The sequence below is a fragment of the Phyllostomus discolor genome, chromosome 12 (assembly GCF_004126475.2).
Source record: "Phyllostomus discolor isolate MPI-MPIP mPhyDis1 chromosome 12, mPhyDis1.pri.v3, whole genome shotgun sequence".
In the NCBI taxonomy this organism is placed as follows: Eukaryota; Metazoa; Chordata; class Mammalia; order Chiroptera; family Phyllostomidae; genus Phyllostomus; species Phyllostomus discolor.
This window is the reverse complement of record NC_040914.2, coordinates 60,939,737-60,962,282: the sequence shown is the minus strand read 5'-3', so window position 1 is coordinate 60,962,282 and position 22,546 is coordinate 60,939,737. Positions and strand designations below refer to the sequence as shown.

Sequence of the window (22,546 nt, the reverse complement as noted above, 5' to 3'; positions counted from 1 at the left end):
GCCCTGTGCTTGAGACTGAGGAGCGCTCCAGGAATGTCTGTGAACAAATGGAGAGGCAAAGTGCAAGGTGCCTAACAGACTTCCCACACAAGCAGCGGGACTCACCTGATGACTGTGACTTACCTCGATGGCATAGCAGAAGTCGGCACCTGCTGTGACTGCCATCATTGACAAGAGTCCGGTGCCGGTGCCAATGTCAAGAACCAAGGCCTTCTGCCCTCTCTCCTTCACCCGGTTCACAGCAGCCTGGATCCCCTGGTAGTATTTTATATTCTAAGAGAAAGGGAGAAATAGCTGTCACTTCATATTAGTTACTGTAAATAAGTAGAAAGGTGCTTCGTGAAGTTCTGGAGTCATGGTTGGCCGCAGCAGTGTCAGTCACAACCTCATGGCCCTTCTGGCCCCCTGAGGAGCAGCACCGGCTAGCCCAGTCGGGCAGGCCCTGAGACCGCCAAAGCACCGGGCCAGCCTCTTGCCCTTCAGTAAGAGACTGTCTCTCCCCCCATACTGCTCTTCCACAGTCTGCTTGCTGATACTGGGGCTGGGGCTCTGGAAACACCTTCTCCTTTTTCCAGCTGTGAGGCACAGGCACACAAGGATCTAGAGGGTGACTGGAAGGGAGGAGGGAAAAAGGCTGCTCCTTCCCGTGTGGCTACTGCTCTCACCGGTATCCTCCCAGGCACGGCAGCTGGTTCCCGAGCTCCCGCCAGGGCTCCCGCCCAGCCTCCGGGCCCCTGAGGTAGCAGCAGCACTGGAACACAGGTCCCTCTGGGAGATTTGAGCACCAGCTCCACAGGACCTCTCCTCCCAGCTTCCAGATTCCAAAAACCTCACAGTCTTCTCCCTTTGTTTCCCCAGTCCGAGGCAAGGAAGCTGCTTCCTGCCCTTCCCATCACCAGTTTACCTCAACTCTCTCCTTTGCCTCCCAGTCCTCCCACACCTGTGTAAGCAACTCCCTCTGTTGAAATGTGTAGCGTGGCTTTTGATTTCCTTACTGGACTCTAATTCATACGGCTCCTTGTCTAAAATATATTTTCCCCCTTGGGAAATTATTTCTTTGCAGCGTGCAGGTTTTTAGTTCTGGTCTTTAGTGATTTAACAGATACATCTTCCATCTGTAAGAGTTTGGCTGAATAAGTACTTTCCATTGACGATAACTAAAAATCACGAGATGATATTTGTAACTCCTTTAAAAGTGTACTGATGACCTGGAAAGTTAATACAGAATATCAGGAGGTAAAACAGTTGGGAGTGAATCCACCCCCAGGGGAGCCTGGAGATGACTACCCTACCAGCTGACACCTTGATCACAGCCTGTGACACCCAGAGCCAGCAGCCCCAGCCAAGTGGAACCCAGATCTCTGACCCACAGACACTAAGATAATAACCATTTTAAGCCGTTACATTTTGGGATCATTTGTTATGCAGCAGTAGATAACTAATGCAGAACCAGTATCAAAAGGGCAATATTCTTTGACCATAGTGTAATCAAGTTAGAAATCTCAATAACAAACATATAATTAAAAAAAAAAAAAGAATTTTGAACATTATGAAATTCTAGCCCTGGCTGGTATGGTTCAGTGGACTGGATATCAGTCTGCAAACCAAAAGGTCACAGGTTCGATTCCCAGTCAGGACACATGCCTGGGTTGCGGGCCAGGTCCCCAGTGGGGGATGCACAAGAGGCAACCACACATTGATGTTTCTCTCCCTCTCTTTCCCCTTCCCTTCCTCTCTCTCTAAAAACTACATAAATGAAATCTTTTAAAAAATTAATGTACTAATGAAATTAAGGAAAATATAACAATAGCCAGGGGGGAGGGGGGAAGGGTTTTCAGGAACTACTATAAAGAACACATGGACAAAACCAAGGGGGAGGGAGGGAGAGAGGGGGTGGGTGAGAAGAGTGGGGAGAAAATATGGGCAACTGTAATTGAACAATAACTTAAATTTTAAAAAAATGATGTACTAAGAAACAAATACAGAGATCGACAAGGATAAAAATTAGTTATTTCAAAAGACTAATAAAATCAATGAACTGGTAAGACTAGTTAAAAAAATGTAAAGGGACAGAAAGAACCAAAAATCCAAAAACTGGGGACGAAGAGCGGGTGTGAAAGCAGCGAGCGGGTAATATCAATATATATGTTGTGATATTAGACAGATTAAAGGAGATCATGAACAACATTTAGCAAATAATTTTTTTAAAAAGGGCCCTGGCTGCTGTGGCTCAGTGGATTGAGCGTGGGCCTGGGAACCAAAGGGTCCCTGGCTCAATTCCCAGTCAGGGCACATGCCTGGGTTGTGGGCCAGGTCCCCGGTGGGGGGCATGCAAGAAGCAACCACACATTGATGTTTCTCTCCCTCTCTTTCTCCCTCCCTTCCCCTCTCTCTAAAAATAAAAAAATAAAATCTTAAAAAAAAAAGTAACATGAAGCAAATGACATCAAATTACATATTCTACCCAACACACTCGAGCAGTGATTTTCAACCTTTTGCATCTCATGGCACACATAAACTAATTACTTAAACTCTGTGGCATACACCAAAAAATATATTTTTTGATCTGACGAAAAGAAAAGTATAATTCTGATTCATTCACACCAAACAGCTATCGTGTTGGCTGTTGTCATTGTTTTATCTGATAATCTAGAGTAAAAGAGGTCAGTGCCCTCAACTAAATAGTCAAGTATTGTGTATTTTAAAACTTCTTGCTTGCCCTGACTGGTGTGGCTCAGTGGGTTGAACATCATCCTGCAAACCAAAAGGTTGCTGGTTCAATTCCTGGTCAGGGCACATGTCTGGGTAGCAGGCCAGGTCCCTGGCTGGGGGCGTGCGAGAGACAACTGACCGATCGATGTTCTGTCGCACATCAATCTTTCTCCCTCCCTTCCCCCTCTCTAAAAACAAATAAATAACATATTTTAAAAAAAATTCTTATAGCACATCAGTTGAAAATCACAGCATTAGAGCAAGAAGAATTGAGAGGTGGTCTAGAAAAAAAAAAAACAAAATTGTCATTTTTCTCAGATAAGATGAATGTCTGCAAAGAAAACCCAAAATACCTACAGATAATTATTAGAATTAAGAGAACTCAGGAGGGTGGGCTGGGATAGGGGTAAAAGGCAGAAAATTGTACTTAAACAACAATTTTAAAAAAAAAGAGAGAGAGAGAACTCAGATTACAGGATTCCAAATCAAATCAACTTGAAACTGTATATACCAGTAACAGCTTTTAAAAACCTTGGCAAGGACAGGAGCAGAGCAGAGCAAAGGTGAGAATGTTCTCCAACACTGGTCTTTTCCAGCCTGTCCCCCCTCCCCCCAAGTTCCCTGCCCAGTGAAAGTCCTCTAGATCATCTGGTGTTCTGACCTGCTCCTTAGGTTCCCAGAAGCCTGGGGGAAGCCTGGTGGGCTGACTCCCGCTACCTGATAAGATGGGGGAAAGGGACTGGAGCTCCACAACTTCCCCGCCCACCCCGTCTGCTCCTGGGTCAGGGCTGCTGCCCATCCTTTCTCAATACCCAGTTTTGTTGAGAGATTCAGCATTTCCCTCAAGCACCCGCAGGCTCAAAGGTGTGCATGCTTGTAGGTAAGCATCACACCAGCACCTTGACTCCCATCAGGACAGTGGGTCCTCAGTCCCCACTGAGGTCCTTTCCAGAATGGTCTCCACCTGTGTGCACAACCTTATGCACACAATTTGCTTGCCATGTAGAGAACAGTGATCACACCAGGCTCTCCAAATAAACTCTTGTACTTTTAATTCATTCTGAACTCTCTGAAGCTTCATCCACATTTCCATGGCAACAAATAACTTGTCTGCAAGGCCTCCTATGGATATAGTATCTATATATAGTATCTATATCCATACCCATATAATGGAATATTACTCAGCAATAAAAAGAAATGAATACTAATACATACTCAATATGAACTTCAAAAATATGATGAATAAAACCAGACACCTAAGATATATATCATATAAGTTCATTTATAGGAAATTTCTAGAAAAGGCAAAATGATAGACAGAAAGTAGATCAGTGGCTGGCTGGGATGGGCACCAGGACTGACGGCAAACAGGTATGAGACGGTTATGGGACGATGCTTATTCTAAAACAACAAAATGCAAGGCACCACGCCGAAGTGTAGAGAGGTATGTTTACCTTGGCTCTGCCACTAACCAGCAAGTTCTGATCCCATTTCCTTGTGTGCAGAATTGGGGAGGAAGAGCGGAAATTAAAGGGTTAAATAATGAGGAGCTATGAATGTTCTGCCGAGGAGTTTACATTTTATCCCAAAAGCAACAAGAGGCCACTGAAAAGTTAAAACAGAAGAGTAACATGGTCAGCTAGCACTGCAGAGAGAAACCATGGGCCGCTGTGCACAGGAAGGAAAGGGGGGCCAACGCCAGTAAATGAGGACTGAGATGGCGGTGGGGTTGACAGATGCACAGAATTTGATAACACGCTGCAGGTTCAAATGAGGAGAAGGGTGCCATCTTTCTGGCTTGGCTGACTGGATGGATGGCAATGCCATTTATCCAAATTCCCTAGAAGCTGGGACAAATGGCATTTTGTAGATGACACTAAAACCAGAGGCACTCACAGTCCCAAGAGTCTAATAAGAAGCCATGACCACTGGAGCCAGAGAGGAGTAGTCAAAAGCCAACAACGATGTGCATTCCACATCCTAAGGCACTCAGGTACATAAAGAAAATGAGGAGGCCCTGGCTGGCGTAGCTCAGTGGATTGAGCTCGGGCTGCGAACCAAAGTGTCCCAGGTTCGATTCCCAGCCAGGGTACATTCCTGGGTTGTAGGCCATAACCCCCAGCAACCGCACATTGATGATTCTCTCCCACTCTCTGTCTCTCTCTCTCTCTCTCTCCCCCTCCCTTCCCTCTCTAGAAATAAATAAATAAATTTAAAAAAAAAAAAGTCACCTGTGATTTAAAAAAAAAAAAAAAAAAGAAAATGAGGGAGGCACCTGGTGCCTACGCACTAATGATGCTTAAGAAGGTCGTTTTGTCATGGGGCTTCCACAGAGTAGGCTGGGCAGGGAGCCAGGGCTGGGCGCAGGAGACACCAGCACAGCCTCATGACCAACCCGACCACATGCCTTGATCCCTCTCCTGCTTTGTACTGCTCAGTTTTTAAACTCTCCTGCATCCTTCTCCTTCAGGCCTCCTAGCTCCCAAACCATCCAGGTAAGATCGACTCGTCAAGCACTCTGGTAGACCAGGAGATTCTGGGTTGCTAACATCACAAGACCATAACTCAAACAGGAAAACTCAGACAAAAGAAAAAATGAACAGAGGAAAGCTGAAACATAATTCTGCAACGAAAGCCAAATCTGCTTTACAGAATACAGTTTGCAGTGACCTCTACAGATTTTATTTTAAAATTTCAAACTGACTACACAAGGCGAAATATCATGTAACTAGAGAATTTTTATCTAGAGGTTATGGAGATCAGCTAGTACATCCACTTTTTTTTAAGGTTTTATTTACTTATTTTTTGAAGTTAGGGGAAGGGAGGGAAAAGAGAGGGAGAGAAATATCAACGTGTGAGGGATACATCTATTGGCTGCCTCTCGCACACCCCCAACCAGGGACCTGGCCTGCAACCCAGGCATGTGCCCTGACTGGGAATGGAACAGGTGACCCTTTGGTTTGTAGGCCAGCACTCAATCCACTGAGCCACACCAGCCAGGGCACCTCGCTTATTTTAAAACTTAATAAACCACAGAGGTCCCCTGGTTTCTCCAAGCTGACACTCAAGTCAAGAGCAGAGCTAGAACAGCCCCTGACTGATTTCCCAACCACTACACCATACTGACTCTGCATCATTCTAATATCATGACTCCAAAGGGAGCTTCATCTTCCCCAGGGGCAAGTTTTTAACCTTGCAGTAATACAAAGTTTCAAAACCACACATCAAGATAATGGTTTCCTTTAACACTTACTCTGTCTTTGTCATGCAGCATATCAGCATAAGAAGATCTAAAAAACAAAAAGACAGGTCAGAAACCTCTGCAAACACCAACATATGAGCATATGCACATACATATATAAATGCATTCTTAAATCAGATGGAACAAATCATCCAGGCAGATTTTAAACTATTTTAATAGAATTATGTGGACAAAAAGGGGGGGGGGGGGGTATGGAAAGTAACCTCACAGGATGATTCCATCATAAATTCCTAAGTTAATACACCTTTGACATAAACCAACCTTGATAATATTAACTATCCTATAATCCAATTCCCACCTTGCTTTTTTCCCCACCTCCATTTAATCTTACTTTCCTCCTCAACTTCAAATACAGAGAAGCTGCAAAACTGTTACTGTCTGGAGCATTTGAGATCTTGCTCCCCAACATATGTCAGTAGTTTGGCTCAAATAAACCATTATAAAAATTCTCCATAGGTTTGGGATTTCTTACGTTGACAGTTATATGCTATAATTCTCTGGTAGTACATAAAAAATCTCAGACAAATATTTATTTTCAGCAAAGAACCTCAGATCGAAGAATGCTCTAGTATTAGTCACATTAACTCCAAAGCCACTAACACACTGATCACGTTATACATCGCACATTTTTTTCCCTCGGAGTAACTCAGACTCAGTTTCTAACACTTTACATATATTAATCTTACATATTAATTTACATAATCTTACATATATTTGTATGTTTGGACAATCACATATGTAACACTAAGGAGAATGCGCCCAGCACTTTCCCTTATGACTCATCACCTGGAAACACTAGGAGTTTACCGAACCATAGAGCGTTAAGGGGAGAGTTGATCACCCATGTTCTCAACCACAGCATTTACAAACTCGAAAGCCTGCAGCAGGGTCGGGATGAGTCCTCAGAGCTCCACAGGCCCAGCGCAAAGATACTCTCTGAGAGTTCCAGGTGGGAGCTGAGGACCTCCAGCTTCCGGTCAACATCAGAATCACTGCAGGGCTTATTTTAAATGCAGATCCCCAGCACACACACGAAGAGATTCTGATCCAGAAGATCGGCTGGAAGTCTAGAAATCTGCACTTGAACTGGTGTTCCAGGCAACTGTGACAAAGGCAATCCGTATCCTACGCTTTGAGAAGCACTGCACTAAAAGAACAAGGTTCTTTTATGACACACCAAGGTTTTCACATCTGAACCCTATGGCTATTTAGTTGCAATCTGGTCCTTTATACCTTTCTCCCCTTTTTAAGAGGCACTTTCACTCCCCATCTTCCCTGCCTCATCATCCACCCGCTTCCCACCACTCCACTGACGTCACTCTCCTCAAGCACCACTCCAATTGCTAACATCCGGGATTTCTCTGGCCCTGCTGGACACTCCCTCTTCCTGAATGCTCTCCTTCTTTCTGTGATCTGGCCATTTCCTCCTGACACTCCTGCCTCCTCAGCTATTCCCGGGTTCCTTCAGCTTTCTACCTTTCTCATTCCACACCATCTCCAAGAGCCTTGTTTCGACTCTCACTAACAACTGCAGATTGGGTCCAGATCCACAGATCTGTCCACTGGCATCTCTACTGGATGTCCAATTCCTCCTGTGTTCCTCCTCTCAGGAAACAACAGCTCATCCACTTAGTCACTCTGCCCAGAAATCCTGCTGCTTCTTGAATTTTCCTTCCCCTTCCATCACTGCCTATGAGTCATCAAACTCAAGCTGTCTCCTCCATCTCCACTGTCTTTGCTTTGGGGTTGCAATATCCACACTCCCTCCAGCCCACTTTCCACACTGCTCTCAGTGAATGCTCCAAACGCAGACTACTCCTTTTTCTCCTTTGTTTAACATCTCAATCACTCAGATAATATGGTCCAAGGTATTTAAAAAGAAATATTTTTAAGCCCTTGTTCTGTACCATATATTGTATCCCATTTGATCATTGAACTACCCTAAGATAAGGGTATTATGATGAGATACATATTACATTAAAACTTATTATTATTATTATTGTTATTATTATGTTAACCAAAAAGCCTATTTAGTTATTCCATAAAATAAAAGAGCCCTGACTGGTGTAGCTCAGTGGATTGAGCAGGGACCTGTGAATCAAAGGGTTGCTGGTTCAATTCCCAGTCAGGGCACATGCCTGGGTTGCAGGCCAGGTCCCCAGCAGAAGGTACATGAGAGGCAACCACACATTTATGTTTTTCTCCCTCTTTCTTGTTCCCTTCCCCTCTCTCTAAAAATAAGCAAATAAACTCTTAAAAAATAAACAACACACTTTAAATTTTCATGAATAACTTTATTGATTTGAATATTTTGAGTATGTTGGCTATCTCCCACATGGTATAACACTGATTGCTCTAAATTAATGTCTCAATTTGATCGCTTTCCACTTCAACTGGTCTACCCGACTGCGGAGAACCGTCCAGTGAGAAATCTGCAGCACGACACTTCACAAACCACTTTTGACGTGTTCGAGTCACAGTACCTTCTCCGTACACTGAACACATCTTTTTTTGCATTTCAGTTGTGTTTTTACCTTTCTTGAAATACAAAGCATAATATGCTGAAAATGTTCTTATTTTCTTCAATATTAAAGTGGCTACACAAAGATTCACCCATTTTGGTAAGTTTTTTTAAAATGCACACTTATATGACAACAGTCACAATACAATCTAACAAAACTGTTTCGAATGAAGTTAAAGACAACTAAGCACTACTAGAGCCATCTTACAGGAAAAAAATCAAATGAACTTTTTGGCTGACCCAATATATCGTATATTAAGGATTATTATATTCAGGTTCAGAGAAATTAAGTAGCTTGGCCAATGTCAGAGTTAAGAATCAGCAGAGCCCAGATGCATATTCATGTTCTTCTTCCTGTATTTTTCACCAACCTTTACAACATGACCTCTGCCTACCATTTCAGCACCTTCTCTCAAGACAGCCCTATGGTACACCGTGCTCCAGCACACTGTACTGCCTGCCGACCCCAGACAGCTCATTTGGAAATGTGTATGTAATCCCTGCTGCTGGGAAAGCAATTCTCTCCATTTAGATACCAGTGTCCCCAGCCTAGCTGGTTCCTGCTGCTTGCATGAACTTTTGAGCCCATTTCTACTCGCCTTTATCTCACAGTGCTGTAATTTTTTATACGTCTGTCTCTTTCACAAAACTGCCATTTCTTAAGGATGGGAACCCTTTCCTCTTCATTTTGGTATTCACAGCTCTAGCACAGAGCTGGCATGGTGTATGCACTTAATAATTGCTAAAAGACAGGAACACACGTGCTCTTAAATATCCCTTCAAAGAAAAAAAAAAGCATTTTTCTTTCTTTTTTAAAAAGATTTTACTTATTTATTTTTAGAGAGAGAGGAAGAGAAGGAGAAAGAAAGGAAGAGAAACATCGATGTGCAAGAGATTCTACATCAGTTGGTTGCCTCTAGCATACCCCCAACTAGGGACCTGGCCTGCAACCCAGGCAGGTGCCCTGACTGGGTATGGAACTGGAGACCTTTTGGTTCATCATTTCATAAAACTTTCATAAACTCTCCTACAGTGACTGAACCTTGGGTCTTCTTTGCTCCACTACACAGACCCGCCAACTCCCCACGCAGGCACGACTCAGCCTAACTCTCACACAAACCTGCCTGCCTGACCACACCTGCTCAGGATCAACACCTACCCAGCAGCACTGGGTGACATCTTATTCCGCAATCAGATCAGCTTCCAAGGCATCTGCTTTGAGATTAAGTACCCCCCCTCGCCAGCTGCAGCCAACTGTGAACAAGCCCTTGTTACCTGGCAATCTCTTGGTGGTAATCATAGTTCTCATCTTCTGCCAGCCACTCCACAGACCCCGTGGTCGGATTGGCCCGCCCACAGAAGACTTTCATAGTGCCAATCAGGTCCTCAGTTTCATCACTTGCCAGCTTACTTCTTATGGACAGCTGAGGTGGTCAGAAATCTAATCACATCATAATGACCAAGAATGTAAAGAAAAAAAACACGTTAAAAGACAAGAAAACAAAAGGGAAATAAAGAAATCAAGACATTGACAAAAAGGTCAAATCCACCTAAAAATATTTGTTAACCAGTATTTTCATTTTTACAGCAAGTTACTTGGTTTTATATTCCACGCATAACATCAAAAACTATAATACGTAAGTTCACAGAGCTATGTGAAAACTTCAGCAGTCCTCAGTGATTGCAACAGGGTCAAATTAGTTTGAACATTAGGTCTGGGAATAGCCTCAAATAAAAGCAGGTGAGAAGGGAAATAAAGGAGAGGAAAGAGCTGGTAGGAAAGAACAGAGACTGGGATGGTGCGAAAGGAGTGTCAACAATACTACCTAGGGATACTAAACACTTAGTTTAAGGAAAAATACAAAGATAGAGCAATTCAAACAAATTAGGAAAACCTTCATCTAAACATATAAGTCACAGCTGTACACAAACATGGATAATCCCAGGAATTTGATATTGAGGGGTAACAAAAGCAAATCACGCACACACAAAAGCAGGTCACAGAACATATAGGCCCTGGCTGGTGTAGCTCAGTGCACTGAGCTCGAGCTGTGAACCAAAGGGTTGCTAGTTCGATTCCCAGTCAGGGCACATGCCTGGGTTGCAGGTCAAGTCCCCAGTGGGGACCACGTGAGAGGCAACCACACATTGATATTTCTCTTCCTTTCTCCCTCCCTTCCCCTCTTTCTAAAAATAAATAAAATCAATAAAATCTTAAAATATTTATATAAAATGTATAATTATGCAAATAGAACAATACATTCTTTAGGTATCATACAAAAACACATAGCAGGGAATAGGACAGTGGAAATCTTTAAGAAGAAAGGGAAAAGGGTGAGATCAAGGAGAGCCGCCCAGGGGACTTCAAAAGTAATAGTCTTTTTCTTAAATTGGGTGGTGGGAATACAGGTGCTCATGATACTGTCATTCTCTATACGTCACTGTTTTTTATAATAAATACTTCTCATCTACCCAGTATTTAATGTTAAAAGTGATCTTCAAAAAGCCTTCATCTGAAAAAAATTTTGCTTCAGATAAAGAGTGCCACTAGACAGATAAAATGTCTTACACGGTCTTTTCCCCCAAAGAGAGCTATTTCTGAGAGACAGAGGGACACCACAGCTCAAAGTGTGAAGGCACGTCTCAGCGGGAATGAGGCTCTGCCAGTGGCCCCTCTGAACACTCAGAAACACCAAGTGTTCCACCTGCCCCTTCATTTCCGGTTAAACCCTGATCCACCTCCAGGAAACCTGATCACTTTTTGTGGAGGAGGTCCCCTAAATATTCCGGAGGCATTTTACTGGTCAGAGTTATTGAATTTCTTTTGAAATTATCTAGACTAAGTATACATTGATTCTTATACAAGAGGATGGGAAACACTCTCTTCAGAAAAGAAGAGACTCAGGCAGTCAGTGGCCCGGTTCAAAGTAGTCAACCTGACTTTCCGTAAAACTCTGCTTCTATAATCCCAGCTTACCTACTCCATAACCTAGCACTCTCAGCCCTTCTGAAACCCCCAGTAAGAAATACATTTTATCCCGAGTCACAGTACACACACTTGCACATATAACTGACAAGTTTCACAAAACAGTACGTATTTAGCCTTCCTATGGGCAAGGCTCTCATATACCTTATCCTATTTCATTTTTCCATTGATCATGATTCACTAAATCGAGTTTGTAACTCACCAATGATTTACAACCTCGTCTGAAAAACCATTGCTAAAATGAGCTCTGCACATCTCATATGCTATTTCTTTTTAAAACACAGAATATCTAGAACTACCTGTATCTGTCATGTGCTTTAGAAGACTGTGTCCACAAATGCCATACTAAAAAGAAAAGACCACATCTCACTGAATGTTCAGGGAAGGCTTAAAAGACGGGTAGGATTTAGGTGGGCGTGGGAAGAGGGCACTTAACCACACAAGAAAGGTTTAGGCTGTCATGCACAGCGGACAAATCAGTTTAGCTTAAGTTAAACTGAACAAGGAGTCAAACATGTCGATGGGGTCCATCTTGTGGAGGGTCTAGAAACTCTCATCCTGTGGAATGCCCTTTTGGTCTGTGATGTGGCTCAGGACCACAGGGTCTTTTCAGAGCTGTAGGTAAGTCACTGGCTTCATATTAATCTAAATGAATGCTTGAGAAGGGGAACCGTGTTCTACAACCTCTCAGGGTGAGGCACTATACATCTCCTATGGATACATCTCGTCACCTATTACTGACTTGTCCTCTCCCCAAAGGGGACCGCACTCCAGATTCAGGAGATAGCCTGGCCCCCTCTTCATTCTCCAAGAGCTGTCAACTCCTGTAGTCATTTACAAGGAGGAAATGGAAACCACCATCCCAAGCTCTGCTGAGGGGAGACTCCAGGTACATCCTGTGAATCAGTTCACCGCGGAGGCGCTCCACCCATGGGCCCAGCCAGCGGCAATCACCATAGAGGACTGCAGAGCCGGGGCCCGCCTGGAACCCCGCTCTCCTGCCAGCCCCGGCGCTCTGAGCCGCCACATGTGGACTCTAGAAAGGTCCTCGAGGGTCCCGCAGAGTTGCGTCTCCCGGCATCCGAGAACGCCCACGCCAGACCCCGCCGCCGGAGGCCTGGAGATGAGAACAGGATGCTGGCTGCATCCGGGACTCCAAAGCGATCCCACCTACCCCACATGGCCAGCGCCTCACCGGCCGTGGGTAGCGCTGTATTCACTTCTGCCGCCACCGCCACATTGCCGCTGTCGGCGTGAGGGGGCAGGACCTTCCTACGCCAGCAGAGCGTGCCGGGGGCGGGGCCCGGAAACGGAACTTAAAGGCTCTCCCATCTCACCCCACGTATTCCCACAGTGCTCCGCGACAGCTGCTATGGAGGCCGGCAGGGCAGCCGTACTCCGGGTGAAGCGGAAGCGCAGCGCCGAACCAGCTGAGGCTCTAATCCTCGCTTGTAAACGGCCCCGGAGCGACGCAGTCGAGTTAGAGGCCCAAAAGACGCCCCCAAAGGGCCTGGAGACAGCAGCAGAGAATAATGTCTTCCAGTTGGTGGCCACCGTACGCTCCCAGGTACTGGGCGGGGATGGAGACGAGTGGAGGGAATCTTAGGGCGCAGCCAAGCTGAAACTGAATCCTTGACCCCTACACGAACCCCTACTTACGCCGGCCCCCCTCCCCTACTACCCTCTAGGAGGACCCGGTCCAGCCGCTCTTGCGAGCGGCTCTGCGCCCGTCCCAGGGCAGCCAGCGGCGCATCCGCCGCGACCTCCGCTCCTCGCTTCGGGAGATCCGGCAAGAGGGCCGCTACAGGGTGGTCTCTAGCCGCCGATCCTCGAACATTCCCTCGGATGGCCTGGAGTCCGAGGACTTGCGGGAAAACCCAGAAGCCGACGACGGTGCAGGCTTCCAGTTGTTGGAACTGATCCACGAAGAAGGAGACCCAGAGACCGCTGCCGCCGTCTCCTGCAAAGTGAGTACACTGAGGAGAGAGCCGGGCTTCTTCGGACAAGGTAGGGCCAGGAATCTGGGTCAGCACACAGTTAAGAAGGTGCACATGGCTTCACATTTTATTAATAGACGATCCCTCTGGCTCGATAGCCTTGTTTTTTACAGATTAGGTTATCCATTCAACAAGTATTTACTGAGCACCCACTATGTGCCAGGTATTCTGTGGCTAGAGCAGTCAGGACCTAACATTCAAATAGAGAAGGAGAACAAGTAAATTCAGCGTCATGTGGTGATGTAGGCTGTAAGAGGGCAGGGGGAAGGGGAATCAGGAGAGTGGTTCCATTTCAGAGGTCTCACTGAAATAATGACATTTGAGTGAAGCCTTGAAGGAGGCGAATGGCAGGGCATTATAGATATCTTGGGGAGGGACATTCCAGGCTGACGACCAGCAAGCGCCAAGACTCTGAAGTCAAGTTTGTCTGATGTTTCGGAGGTCAGTGTCCCTGAAGCCCAGTGAACTGAGGGAGAATAGTAATAAGGAATTTGGGGGAAGGATATCTACTAGATCCTGTACGTACTTCTAAGGGACCATTGCCTTTTTTTCCCTGAGATGAGGAATTACTGGAGGATTTTGAGCAAGGTGAAGATAGAGCAGATGAGAAAAGGCAGGTTAAAGAAGTAGTCTTGGGTAACATATCAAGTCTGAGGCAGATTTAGGCCAAAAATGTACATTTAATCCAGTGTTCTTTTTACATTACATGTATGTTTCTTTTGTGCCTCACTTCAGAAAACAAAGTCTGTTTAGAGTAAGGTCTTAAGAATAGAAAATTCTCAGTCTAAGGCATTATCCCTCTTAAAAAGCATTAAAAATTTTTTTCATTCCTTTTAATAGTTTTAAGTTTTTAAAGTAGAATTTTAATTCAAAATACATCAGGCAAAACCATGGTGCTAGCATACCTGGATAGCAATTTGAGCATAATGTCTACAGTCATATCTTTTTTTTTTTTTTAAGATTTTATTTACTGTTAGACAGAAGGGAAGGGAAGGAGAAAGAGAGGGAGAGAAACATCAGTGCATTGTTGCTTCTGGTTGACCCCCTACTGGCAACCCAGGCAAGTGCCCTGACGGGGAATCAAACCAGCGATGCTTTGGTTTGCAGGCTGGTGCTCAGTCCACTGAGCCACACCAGCCAGGACTATAGCCACATTTTTTATCAACACTAATTCAAGACTCATTCATGAGTTACCAGTCAGATAATCTTTAAAAGTAAACCAATGTTCCACAGAACGAAATCAATTAAATAGCTCAGTTTTATAAAAAAAAAAACTAATAGATAAACTGAAGGATGTGAACACAATTTTTCCCAACAATGGAAAACAAACTATAAACACATCAAAAATGGTTGCCGAGTAATTATTTAAAGAACATGAATTTAAGGTGAAAGCAAACTTGAGGTTTCATCCCTACTAAGACTAGCAGGGGAAAGGTGGTCGATAGCACTGCTGGCAAGGCCGCGATTAAAACAGTACATGACTCGTGCTTAAAACTGAGGCCAGTCTTTTGGAAAACAGCATGGCTTTACATATCAGGAATCCTAAAAATAGCTTGGGGCCTATTTTAAAACCATTTAAATTTATTTTTATTTGGATTCTAAAACCATCTAGAATCGAAAATCTGAAAATCGGATTTTCAGATTTCAGAAATCAGATTTTCAGATTTCAGAAAATCTGAAAAAGTGAAAAGGCTTGGTTTGTTTTTATCTAGTAATCTCACCCCCAGGATTTACCCTAGGGAAATAATTCAGCAAAAACAGGCAGCTGTGGTATTAACAAAGGCTGCTGTTGGTTTAAATTCATTTAAACTTCACAGAACCCCTGTGAGGTAGGTACCAGTACTTTTTTTTTTTTTTTTAATTTTTAAAGAGAGGGGAAGGGAGGGAGAAAGGAAGGGAGAGAAACATCAATGTGTGGATGCCTCTTGTGCGTCCCCCACTGAGGACCTGGCCCACAACCCTTTGGTTCACAGGCTGGCGCTCCATCCACTGAGCCACACCAGCTAGGGCAGTACTGGTACTTTTATCTCCATTTTCAAGTGCAGGAAAATTGACTGCACAGCTGCCTGGACCTTTAATTTAATAACCATGAAGATTGCCAAGATGGGAACATATATAAAAACATATATATATACACATATATATGTGTGTTTATGTTTGTGATGGCTTATAGTAGTTATCAGAGCTCAGGAACAGCTCTTAGGTCCCTGTCGGAGGCCACACAAAATGCAGACTTATTTGGGGGTCAGCTGTAGAGGTGCTTTTGTGGGCCTGCAGATCCCCAGGGGGAGAACATCCTACCAAGGGAGCTCAGGAAGATCTCGGGCAAGACTCAAAGCTCTGCTGGCCCTCCCCTCTCCTTAAGCCCGTCTTCACACAGGCTCTTGCATCAGCCAGGCACAAACGAGTAGGAGTCTGTCTTGCATCTATGTCAAATGAAGAACTACACACTACTCTTTTAGAGATACTTGTTTTTTTAATCTTACAGCTAATAAAGAAACTAGTGGGCTGTGGGAATATCGGATCTAACATAGAGACCTAAAGGGAGGCTTCCTTCCCCCGACTCTTAGGTTCCTTCTCTTTGAACATCCATGTTATCTGCTGTTTTCTTTACAGGCATCTGACCCAGATGTGATCCTCTGCAATTCTGTAGAGTTGATCCGGGAACGGCTAACTGTGTCTGAGGACGGACCAGGCGTCGGGCATGGGAAGGAACAGAAGGATGACTACGTGTATGACATTTACTACCTGGAGATGGCCACTTCAGGGTGGATTGAGAATATCCTCTCCGTGCAGCCCTACAGCCAGGAGTGGGAGCTGGTAAGGGGTCCCGTGAGGGTGAGGGGCACGAGGCAGCCAGAGCAATTCTGTAGTCTGTGTACTTTCCCTCCCTGGGTTATCTAATCCTGATCAACAGTGTTCTCAGTTCCTCCTATTCTTGCTTAAAAGGAAAAATTTATTCTCAGTGCCTTCTAGGGACCTGGGTTTAATGCAGAGAATTTTGGGAGAGTCTATAGTTATAGTTTTTGCTCTTAATGAACCTTTTATAAGGTTTATGATACCATATTTATTGTTTATACCTTCCCATACTCTGGTGGGAGGGGGGTATAGCAGTTTATAATAAAGACAAAAACCCCCAGAAATTTTAATATGAATTTTTAAAAATTCTGTCTTATAAGAGGGAAAATCTTGGCCCTGGCTGGTGTGGCTCAGTAGATTGAGTGCCAGCCTGCGAACCAAAAGGTCACCGGTTCAGTTCCCGATCAGGGCATATACCTGGGTTGTGCGTCAGGGCCCCAGTAGGGAGCATGCGAGAGGGAACTGACCAGTGTATCTCTAGCACATTGATGTTTCCCTCTCTTCCTCCCTTCCCCTCTCTAAAAATAAATAAAATCTTTTTTAAAAGGGTTGGGGGGAATCCTGGGTTAGGAAAGCTAACTTCCTGACAATCATTCTTAAATTCTAAGATGATTCATGAGAGAAGGTGGTACCTGTCATACTCGTATGAGAAAAGCACTTTGTTGCATACCTACACTACAACCATCAGCTGAGTCCTCGCACAGCCCCTCCTCTTGTCTTCCTGCACCCCTTACACTGGGTTTTGTTTCTGATCTTTGACATCACCCATAATCCATACAGTCCCTCTCCCACCTGGCTACCCTGCAGCGGGTTGAACCTCCCTGCCATTGCCTGCTCGGAGCTGTCTCTCCACACCCTGGGGCGTTCTTTTCTGAAGTTTAGTCTGTCCCACCGGGAATGTGGTGCCTGGAGCTGGACTTGGGAGTGGAGTAGGGCCAGTGTCTCCCTCTTGTAATCTAAGTGTAGCCTGCTGTGCAGCAGAGACGAACTAATCCAAGCTGCCTCTTTTTCACACAGCACCCTTAAATGACATCACTCCAAGTTGGTTTGCTAAGATCATAACCTTAGATGTTTTGACTTACACTCATGTTTGTGTTGAGATGTGCAGGTGAATGACGACCAAGAACCAGAGGACATTTATGAGGATGAAGATGATGAGAACAGTGAGAATAATTGGCGCAATGAGTACCCAGAGGAGGAAAGCAGTGACGGAGATGCAGGTTCCAGAAGTAGGTGGATGGGGAGGGACTGCTGGGATCCAGGGCTGAGGTATGAGCACAGTTGACAGGTCCGTCCGAACTGGCTTTTCACCATTGAGCTCCTGTAGCTCAATCATAAGCTGTCGGAGCTACAGAAGCCCATGCACCAGTGTTTCCACGGGGTTGCTGGAGGTGTGATGTCAGGGGTGGGTTCAAATCCTGAGTTCTGTCATGGCTTGGCTGTGGGTCTTAGGCAGGTTTCTTCACTTCATCGAGCCTCATTTTCTTTCCAGAAAATGAGAGTATCGCACCAGTGTCAGTGGTTGAAATGAAGTGAAAAGTCTAGCTGTGTCCCTTTCCCGGCTTCGGTCTAAGAGGGCACGGGACAGGTCCTCAGTGCCAACAAAGAGAGTTTCTTTGTGTCTGTTAATGGAGGAAAAATAATCAAACTACATAATAATCTACTGGGAAAGTACCTGTAATATGTTAAAAGGGACAAGTTTCAAAATTATATTTTTCATATTGCTATAACTATTATAGCCAAAAAAAAATCCTTACTTAGAGAAATAACAAAATACTGCAGTGTGATTTTATTTGTTCTAAATTCTTTTTATGGGACAAGTATTTTTAAATGGTGAACAAACAACCAAACAGACCTTTTGAGAAGGGAAGGGGCTCTCAGAGTCACCTAAAAAAATCATGCAGCTGGAGCCCACTCCTGTCATCTCGTTCTAGGCTCCGATGAATACAACAGCTTCAGTGACGAGGAAGGAGGCAGCAGCAGGCCACACATGTGGAACAAATACCCTTTGGATGTGCAGAAGGAGTTTGGCTACGACAGCCCCCATGACCTGGATTCGGACTGAGGGTCCTGTGACATCCGTGAGGTTCTACACGGGCCCCTGAGGGCTCTGACTGCAGCGTCGGCTGCTCTGGTAATGGGTTTCATGGGGGAACACATGGAAGGAAAGGCATGTCCAGCAGCATCATATCCTACCAGTGAAAGCATGTCCTGAAGGAGAGTGTCTTTTCCACTCATAGTAGGGCCCCTTTGCCTCAATCATAACTGACCCTACAGTCGGGGGACAAAAGAAAAGGCCATAAAAATGAAGCTTCCTGGCCCAGGCATTTCCTGCCCTCCCCCTACACTGAAGCCAGTAAGTGGAGGACAAGCTCCTGTTTTGTCAATACCGAGGTCCAGCTTTCCCATACCCCCAGGCCACGCGCCTGCAGTACACACCCCTCTGCTGGAGGGAGGGAATCTGGGAGGACTATAGAGGGTCCTGGTCGCAGCACAGACTGGGTGGACAGTAATGGCTGTTAGGAAAGGGAGTGGGACCTGTCTGAGGTGCAAGGGGTTTTAGTTGCGGTTGTCTCCATGTCCCTGCTTCCTGTGCCGTGACTGTAAGGACTGCTGTCTGTCTGTCTGCAGCGGCGGTGCCGGGGGGCTGGGTGTGTGTGAATGTGATACTCTGCATCTAGTAAAAACTTTCAATATGTGAGTGTGTAATTCCTTGAAAACCCTTTAAACCTGAATCTGTTAGGTGTTTTCCCATTGTGCTCCCTCTCCCACTCAAGCCCCCCACTAAAAATAGGGGATGTGTGAAGTGGAAGTTTCAGAATTGGCCTTAGACAATGTGAACTTAAGGCAAGTTAAGAAAAGGAAAGCACATCCTGAACTTAGCTTCCCACTGACAGGTATTTAACTACTTACAGCAGTCACCAGAAACTACCAACAGGTTTTTGGTTTTTTTTCTTAACCAGGACTTGTATCTCTTGTAAGCAAATTCTCTATCCCTACCCCTTCCAACCCACAGCTGCCCTCTCACTGAGCTGGCATTAACCTTCTAATGTAACACTGTCCAGTGGAACTCTGCAAAGATGACTGTGTTCTGTATGTGTACTGTGCAGTGGGAGCCACCAGCCACATGGGGCTGAGCACTTTTAATGGGATGAGTGCAACTGAGGAACTGAAATTTTTTATTTTATTTAACTAGCTACATGTGGCTGGTAGCTAACTGTACTGGACAGCACACGTCTGGGGCAATTAATACACAGAACCTTCTATTCAAAGGTTCTTTGTGCCCTCTCGCCCCTGACACACTCAGTCACATGGGAAGGGGAATTACACAGGGATGTGTCTCCCCACCTCTCCCAACATTGCATAAGCATCTCTGCTTTCCCATCCTGCCTTCACTCACTCTTTGTAAGTCTTTACCTACATGAGTTCCTAGCTACACAGAGTTGTTAAACCTGGCAAAACGATTAAATTTCATGTGTATGTGTTCTCATGTTCTACTACTGCAGCTGTAAAACCAACAGACTATTGGTTTCCAACCCTAACTGTCCACAAAGGTACAATTCGGTGTTGCAAATAACAGGCAGCAACTTAAATGTCAAATACTAGTCATCGTAGTCTCCTATAGGCGCAGAATCGGAGGATTAGAAACCACTCTGTACGATTGTAATGTGCTCACTGCTGTTTATGTATTCATTGAGGTTTGCCAACATTAAACGGCTGACTTCACAAATCGTACCCACTGCAAAAGGGATTAGCATACCAGGAGGACTGAGGTTGATGAACAAAAACCTGATGGAAATCAATTCCACCATGAAGCCCGAGTGGAGAAGTCTCTGGCTTCCTTCCCACAGGGTGGTTCCTAGGAAGAGTCTGTACCCAGAGGAGAAGGGAAGAATGCAGTCACCATCCAGTAATGAGAGGAGAATAACATGGCTCAAAAGCAAGTATTAGGGCACCTGGAGTGTGAGGCCCTTGTTTCCCCTGGGAGCCACTAGGGAGCAGCAAGTTCCTGGAATTAGCTGGTCATGCACTTGAGTGGAGAAAGCTAAAGCCTGGCTCAGGGATCATCCAGACAAGTGCAGTATGCTTAAAGGATTAGCTCTGGAGGATCCTTGGGACAGATGCCAGCCAGCCTCACTCAGTCAGGAGTCATGTTTACATAATCAACGCAAGTTACCCTCTGCACAGGGCTCCCTGTTGTCGGACGGGAATCTGCTGCGCGTATCCCCAACCCAGGATAGTAGGAATGTCCCCCAACATTCTCACAGGTGCTTGCCCTAAAGCAAAAGCCACTGTGAGCTCACTCCCCTAAGTTGTCCTTACTGAGCAAGTATGCCCTACCCCCTTGTCTGGGATGGGCCAGTTCGGCAGAGTAAGCCAGTCAGAATGGAAGATTGCCTTGTAGTTCTTGTCTTTACCACTGGTCAATCCCAGACCCTAAGGACAAGAAGTCCACGAGGCATGCCAGCCAGCAGGTTCTTCTGGTCCCTTGATGACAGTCCAAGGACATCCCAGGGAAGCTGTACGATCCAGTAAGGCTGTGCTGCTAGAAGGAACATCCATTAGGGCGAACCTGCTGCTCTGGTTTGGCCTGGGTGCCAGAGAGCAGCCTGAGCACCAGAATCAGTTGTTTCCAGTCGTGCAGTCCACTGAGAAGCCAGACTGAGGTTGAAGCAGCTTTTCCCCCAGTCTTCACTGATCACGGGGGAATTACAGAAGTCTCCATAAGTACCAAGGTCTTCCTGAGACAAGCCCCACCAGACCTCGCACCAGGAGGCAGGCGGGAGAGGAGTGCGCTATCCTGATGATCCACACCAAGGCGGCTCAGTGTAAACAAAGCCTGGTGTTGGGAACAGAAGAGGAGGATGCAGCCTGGTGTGAGGTTTTCCGAGGAAAAAAAGACCACCTCTAGCACCAAGGTGGGCTTGCGTGGGTCTGCACAGCAGCCCCTCACACCGACCTTTACAGAGGGGAACAAGCTATTTGGTGGCTTGGGTCCATGAGACAACAGCTGAAAGAATCCAGGTGATCCACCTGAACTCGAGAAGTTTCTGTCCTCTTAAAGTTCTTACCAGAAACCCAGAGATTTACGTTATCAACTAGAACAAAGACAAGGTCTCAAGTAAAATAAAGGATTATCCTTCAAAAGCAGTACTGCCAGACTTCTGACTCATGAATTGGTTCACCTGTCGTTGCTGAACTTCAGCCAGGTGCTTGTAACATGTCATCCATCTATATACTAAAATGTACAGGAACATGAGTAAAAAACATTTAAAGGTAACCTTGGCAGGTAAAACTTCACAGAAGATTGTGCTAAAACCAAGCAAAATCTGTGGTCAGTCTGACCCACCACCACGTAGAGACGCCTCTTAAAGACAGAGGGCCTCGGCTTTGGTACTTGGGAGTATAATCTCCCCAGGGAAGGGTTTTGAACCAGAGGAAGAAATGGTAGCCATTTAGGCCTCTAGAGTCAGGTGCTTGGACCTGGTCAGAGGAAAGCTTCCCATAAGGGCAGCCCCTTTGTAGAGACTCCTGATTCAAACCTCAGATACCAAATTTAGAAACCACCAGCTACACCTATTAACCTAGCTAGCACTCTTCTTCCCCCAGTGCAACTCAGCAAGTGTCAGTACGGGATGCACCACCCACCTGGAACAAAACCCAGCCCATTCCCAACCCCCACCCCCACCCCGGAGTCCCCACCTCCAGGCTGGCCCCAGACTCCAAGTCTCTTCCCATGGCTTACCAATAACAGCGACCACCTGAGGAGGCCCGTCGGCCCTAAGCCCCCTTACATAATGTGGGCCAACAGGCTCCTTTAGTCCAAGAGGGTTGGGCCCACAAAGTCGTGTCATCTGGACTTTGGTGGCTGTGGCCACAGTTAGCCAACCTTCCAGGCCTCAGGGAACTTCACTGCAGCCTCTAGTCAGTTTTCCTGTCAACCTTTCCCTCTTCAGCTACATCTAGCTCAGTCAGGACGCAAAAGCAAATACGCTGTGTGACTCTGGTGACAGTGGCTAAATAAAGAAAGAAGAGAATTCAGCCAACTGACATTCAGCTACAACTCCAACCTAAAGAGCACAGACTGATTAAAGCACATCTGTGGCTCCCTCCCCACCTCTCCCTTGAGTGCCCTGTGCCAGGCTTTGCCCCTCACCCCCAACAAGCCTTGACATCCCCAGCCCCACACACGGCTCCTCATCTTTCCA

At 45.6% G+C, this 22,546-nt stretch overlaps 3 protein-coding genes across 10 annotated transcripts in view; 1 reads left to right on the top strand and 2 right to left on the bottom strand.

The window, feature by feature from the left end:
- PRMT7 (protein arginine methyltransferase 7) overlaps positions 1-12,781 on the bottom strand; it is a 45,124-nt gene extending 32,343 nt beyond the window's left edge. Inside the window, exons 1-4 of one of the 4 annotated variants that reach the window (XM_028501950.2) lie at positions 12,656-12,781; positions 9,771-9,936; positions 5,966-6,002; positions 124-273 (exon numbers count right to left, since the gene is read on the bottom strand). In XM_028501950.2, coding sequence (XP_028357751.1) covers positions 124-273; positions 5,966-6,002; positions 9,771-9,865 — 282 coding nt within the window. In that variant the 5' untranslated portion in view covers positions 9,866-9,936; positions 12,656-12,781. The other 3 variants (XM_036012053.1, XM_036012055.1, XM_036012054.1) reach the window with 3 other exon arrangements.
- Positions 12,782-12,810: 29 nt separating this feature from the next.
- SLC7A6OS (solute carrier family 7 member 6 opposite strand) lies at positions 12,811-21,228 on the top strand. The gene is made up of 5 exons (XM_028501957.2): positions 12,811-13,048; positions 13,170-13,448; positions 16,095-16,298; positions 17,446-17,566; positions 18,272-21,228. Exons 1-5 carry the CDS (start codon positions 12,854-12,856, stop codon positions 18,400-18,402), a joined length of 930 nt encoding a protein of 309 aa, XP_028357758.1. The 5' UTR covers positions 12,811-12,853; the 3' UTR covers positions 18,403-21,228.
- The window catches only part of SLC7A6 (solute carrier family 7 member 6), a 34,844-nt gene continuing 31,591 nt past the window's right edge, over positions 19,294-22,546 (bottom strand). For all 5 annotated transcript variants that reach the window (XM_028501954.2, XM_036012060.1, XM_036012057.1 and 2 more), the window contains exon 10: positions 19,294-22,354. In XM_028501954.2, coding sequence (XP_028357755.1) covers positions 22,260-22,354 — 95 coding nt within the window. In that variant the 3' untranslated portion in view covers positions 19,294-22,259. The remainder of the gene's footprint in view (positions 22,355-22,546) is intronic.

What these genes read in the sequence shown, in the direction of transcription:
- SLC7A6OS (XM_028501957.2), top strand. Translation starts at nt 12,854, where the DNA reads ATGGAGGCCGGCAGGGCAGCCGTACTCCGGGTGAAGCGGAAGCGCAGC. An exon ending in TGGCCACCGTACGCTCCCAG is followed by an intron (nt 13,049 to 13,169) that starts GTACTGGGCGGG and finishes ACTACCCTCTAG; the next exon opens with GAGGACCCGGTCCAGCCGCT. An exon ending in CTGCCGCCGTCTCCTGCAAA is followed by an intron (nt 13,449 to 16,094) that starts GTGAGTACACTG and finishes TTTTCTTTACAG; the next exon opens with GCATCTGACCCAGATGTGAT.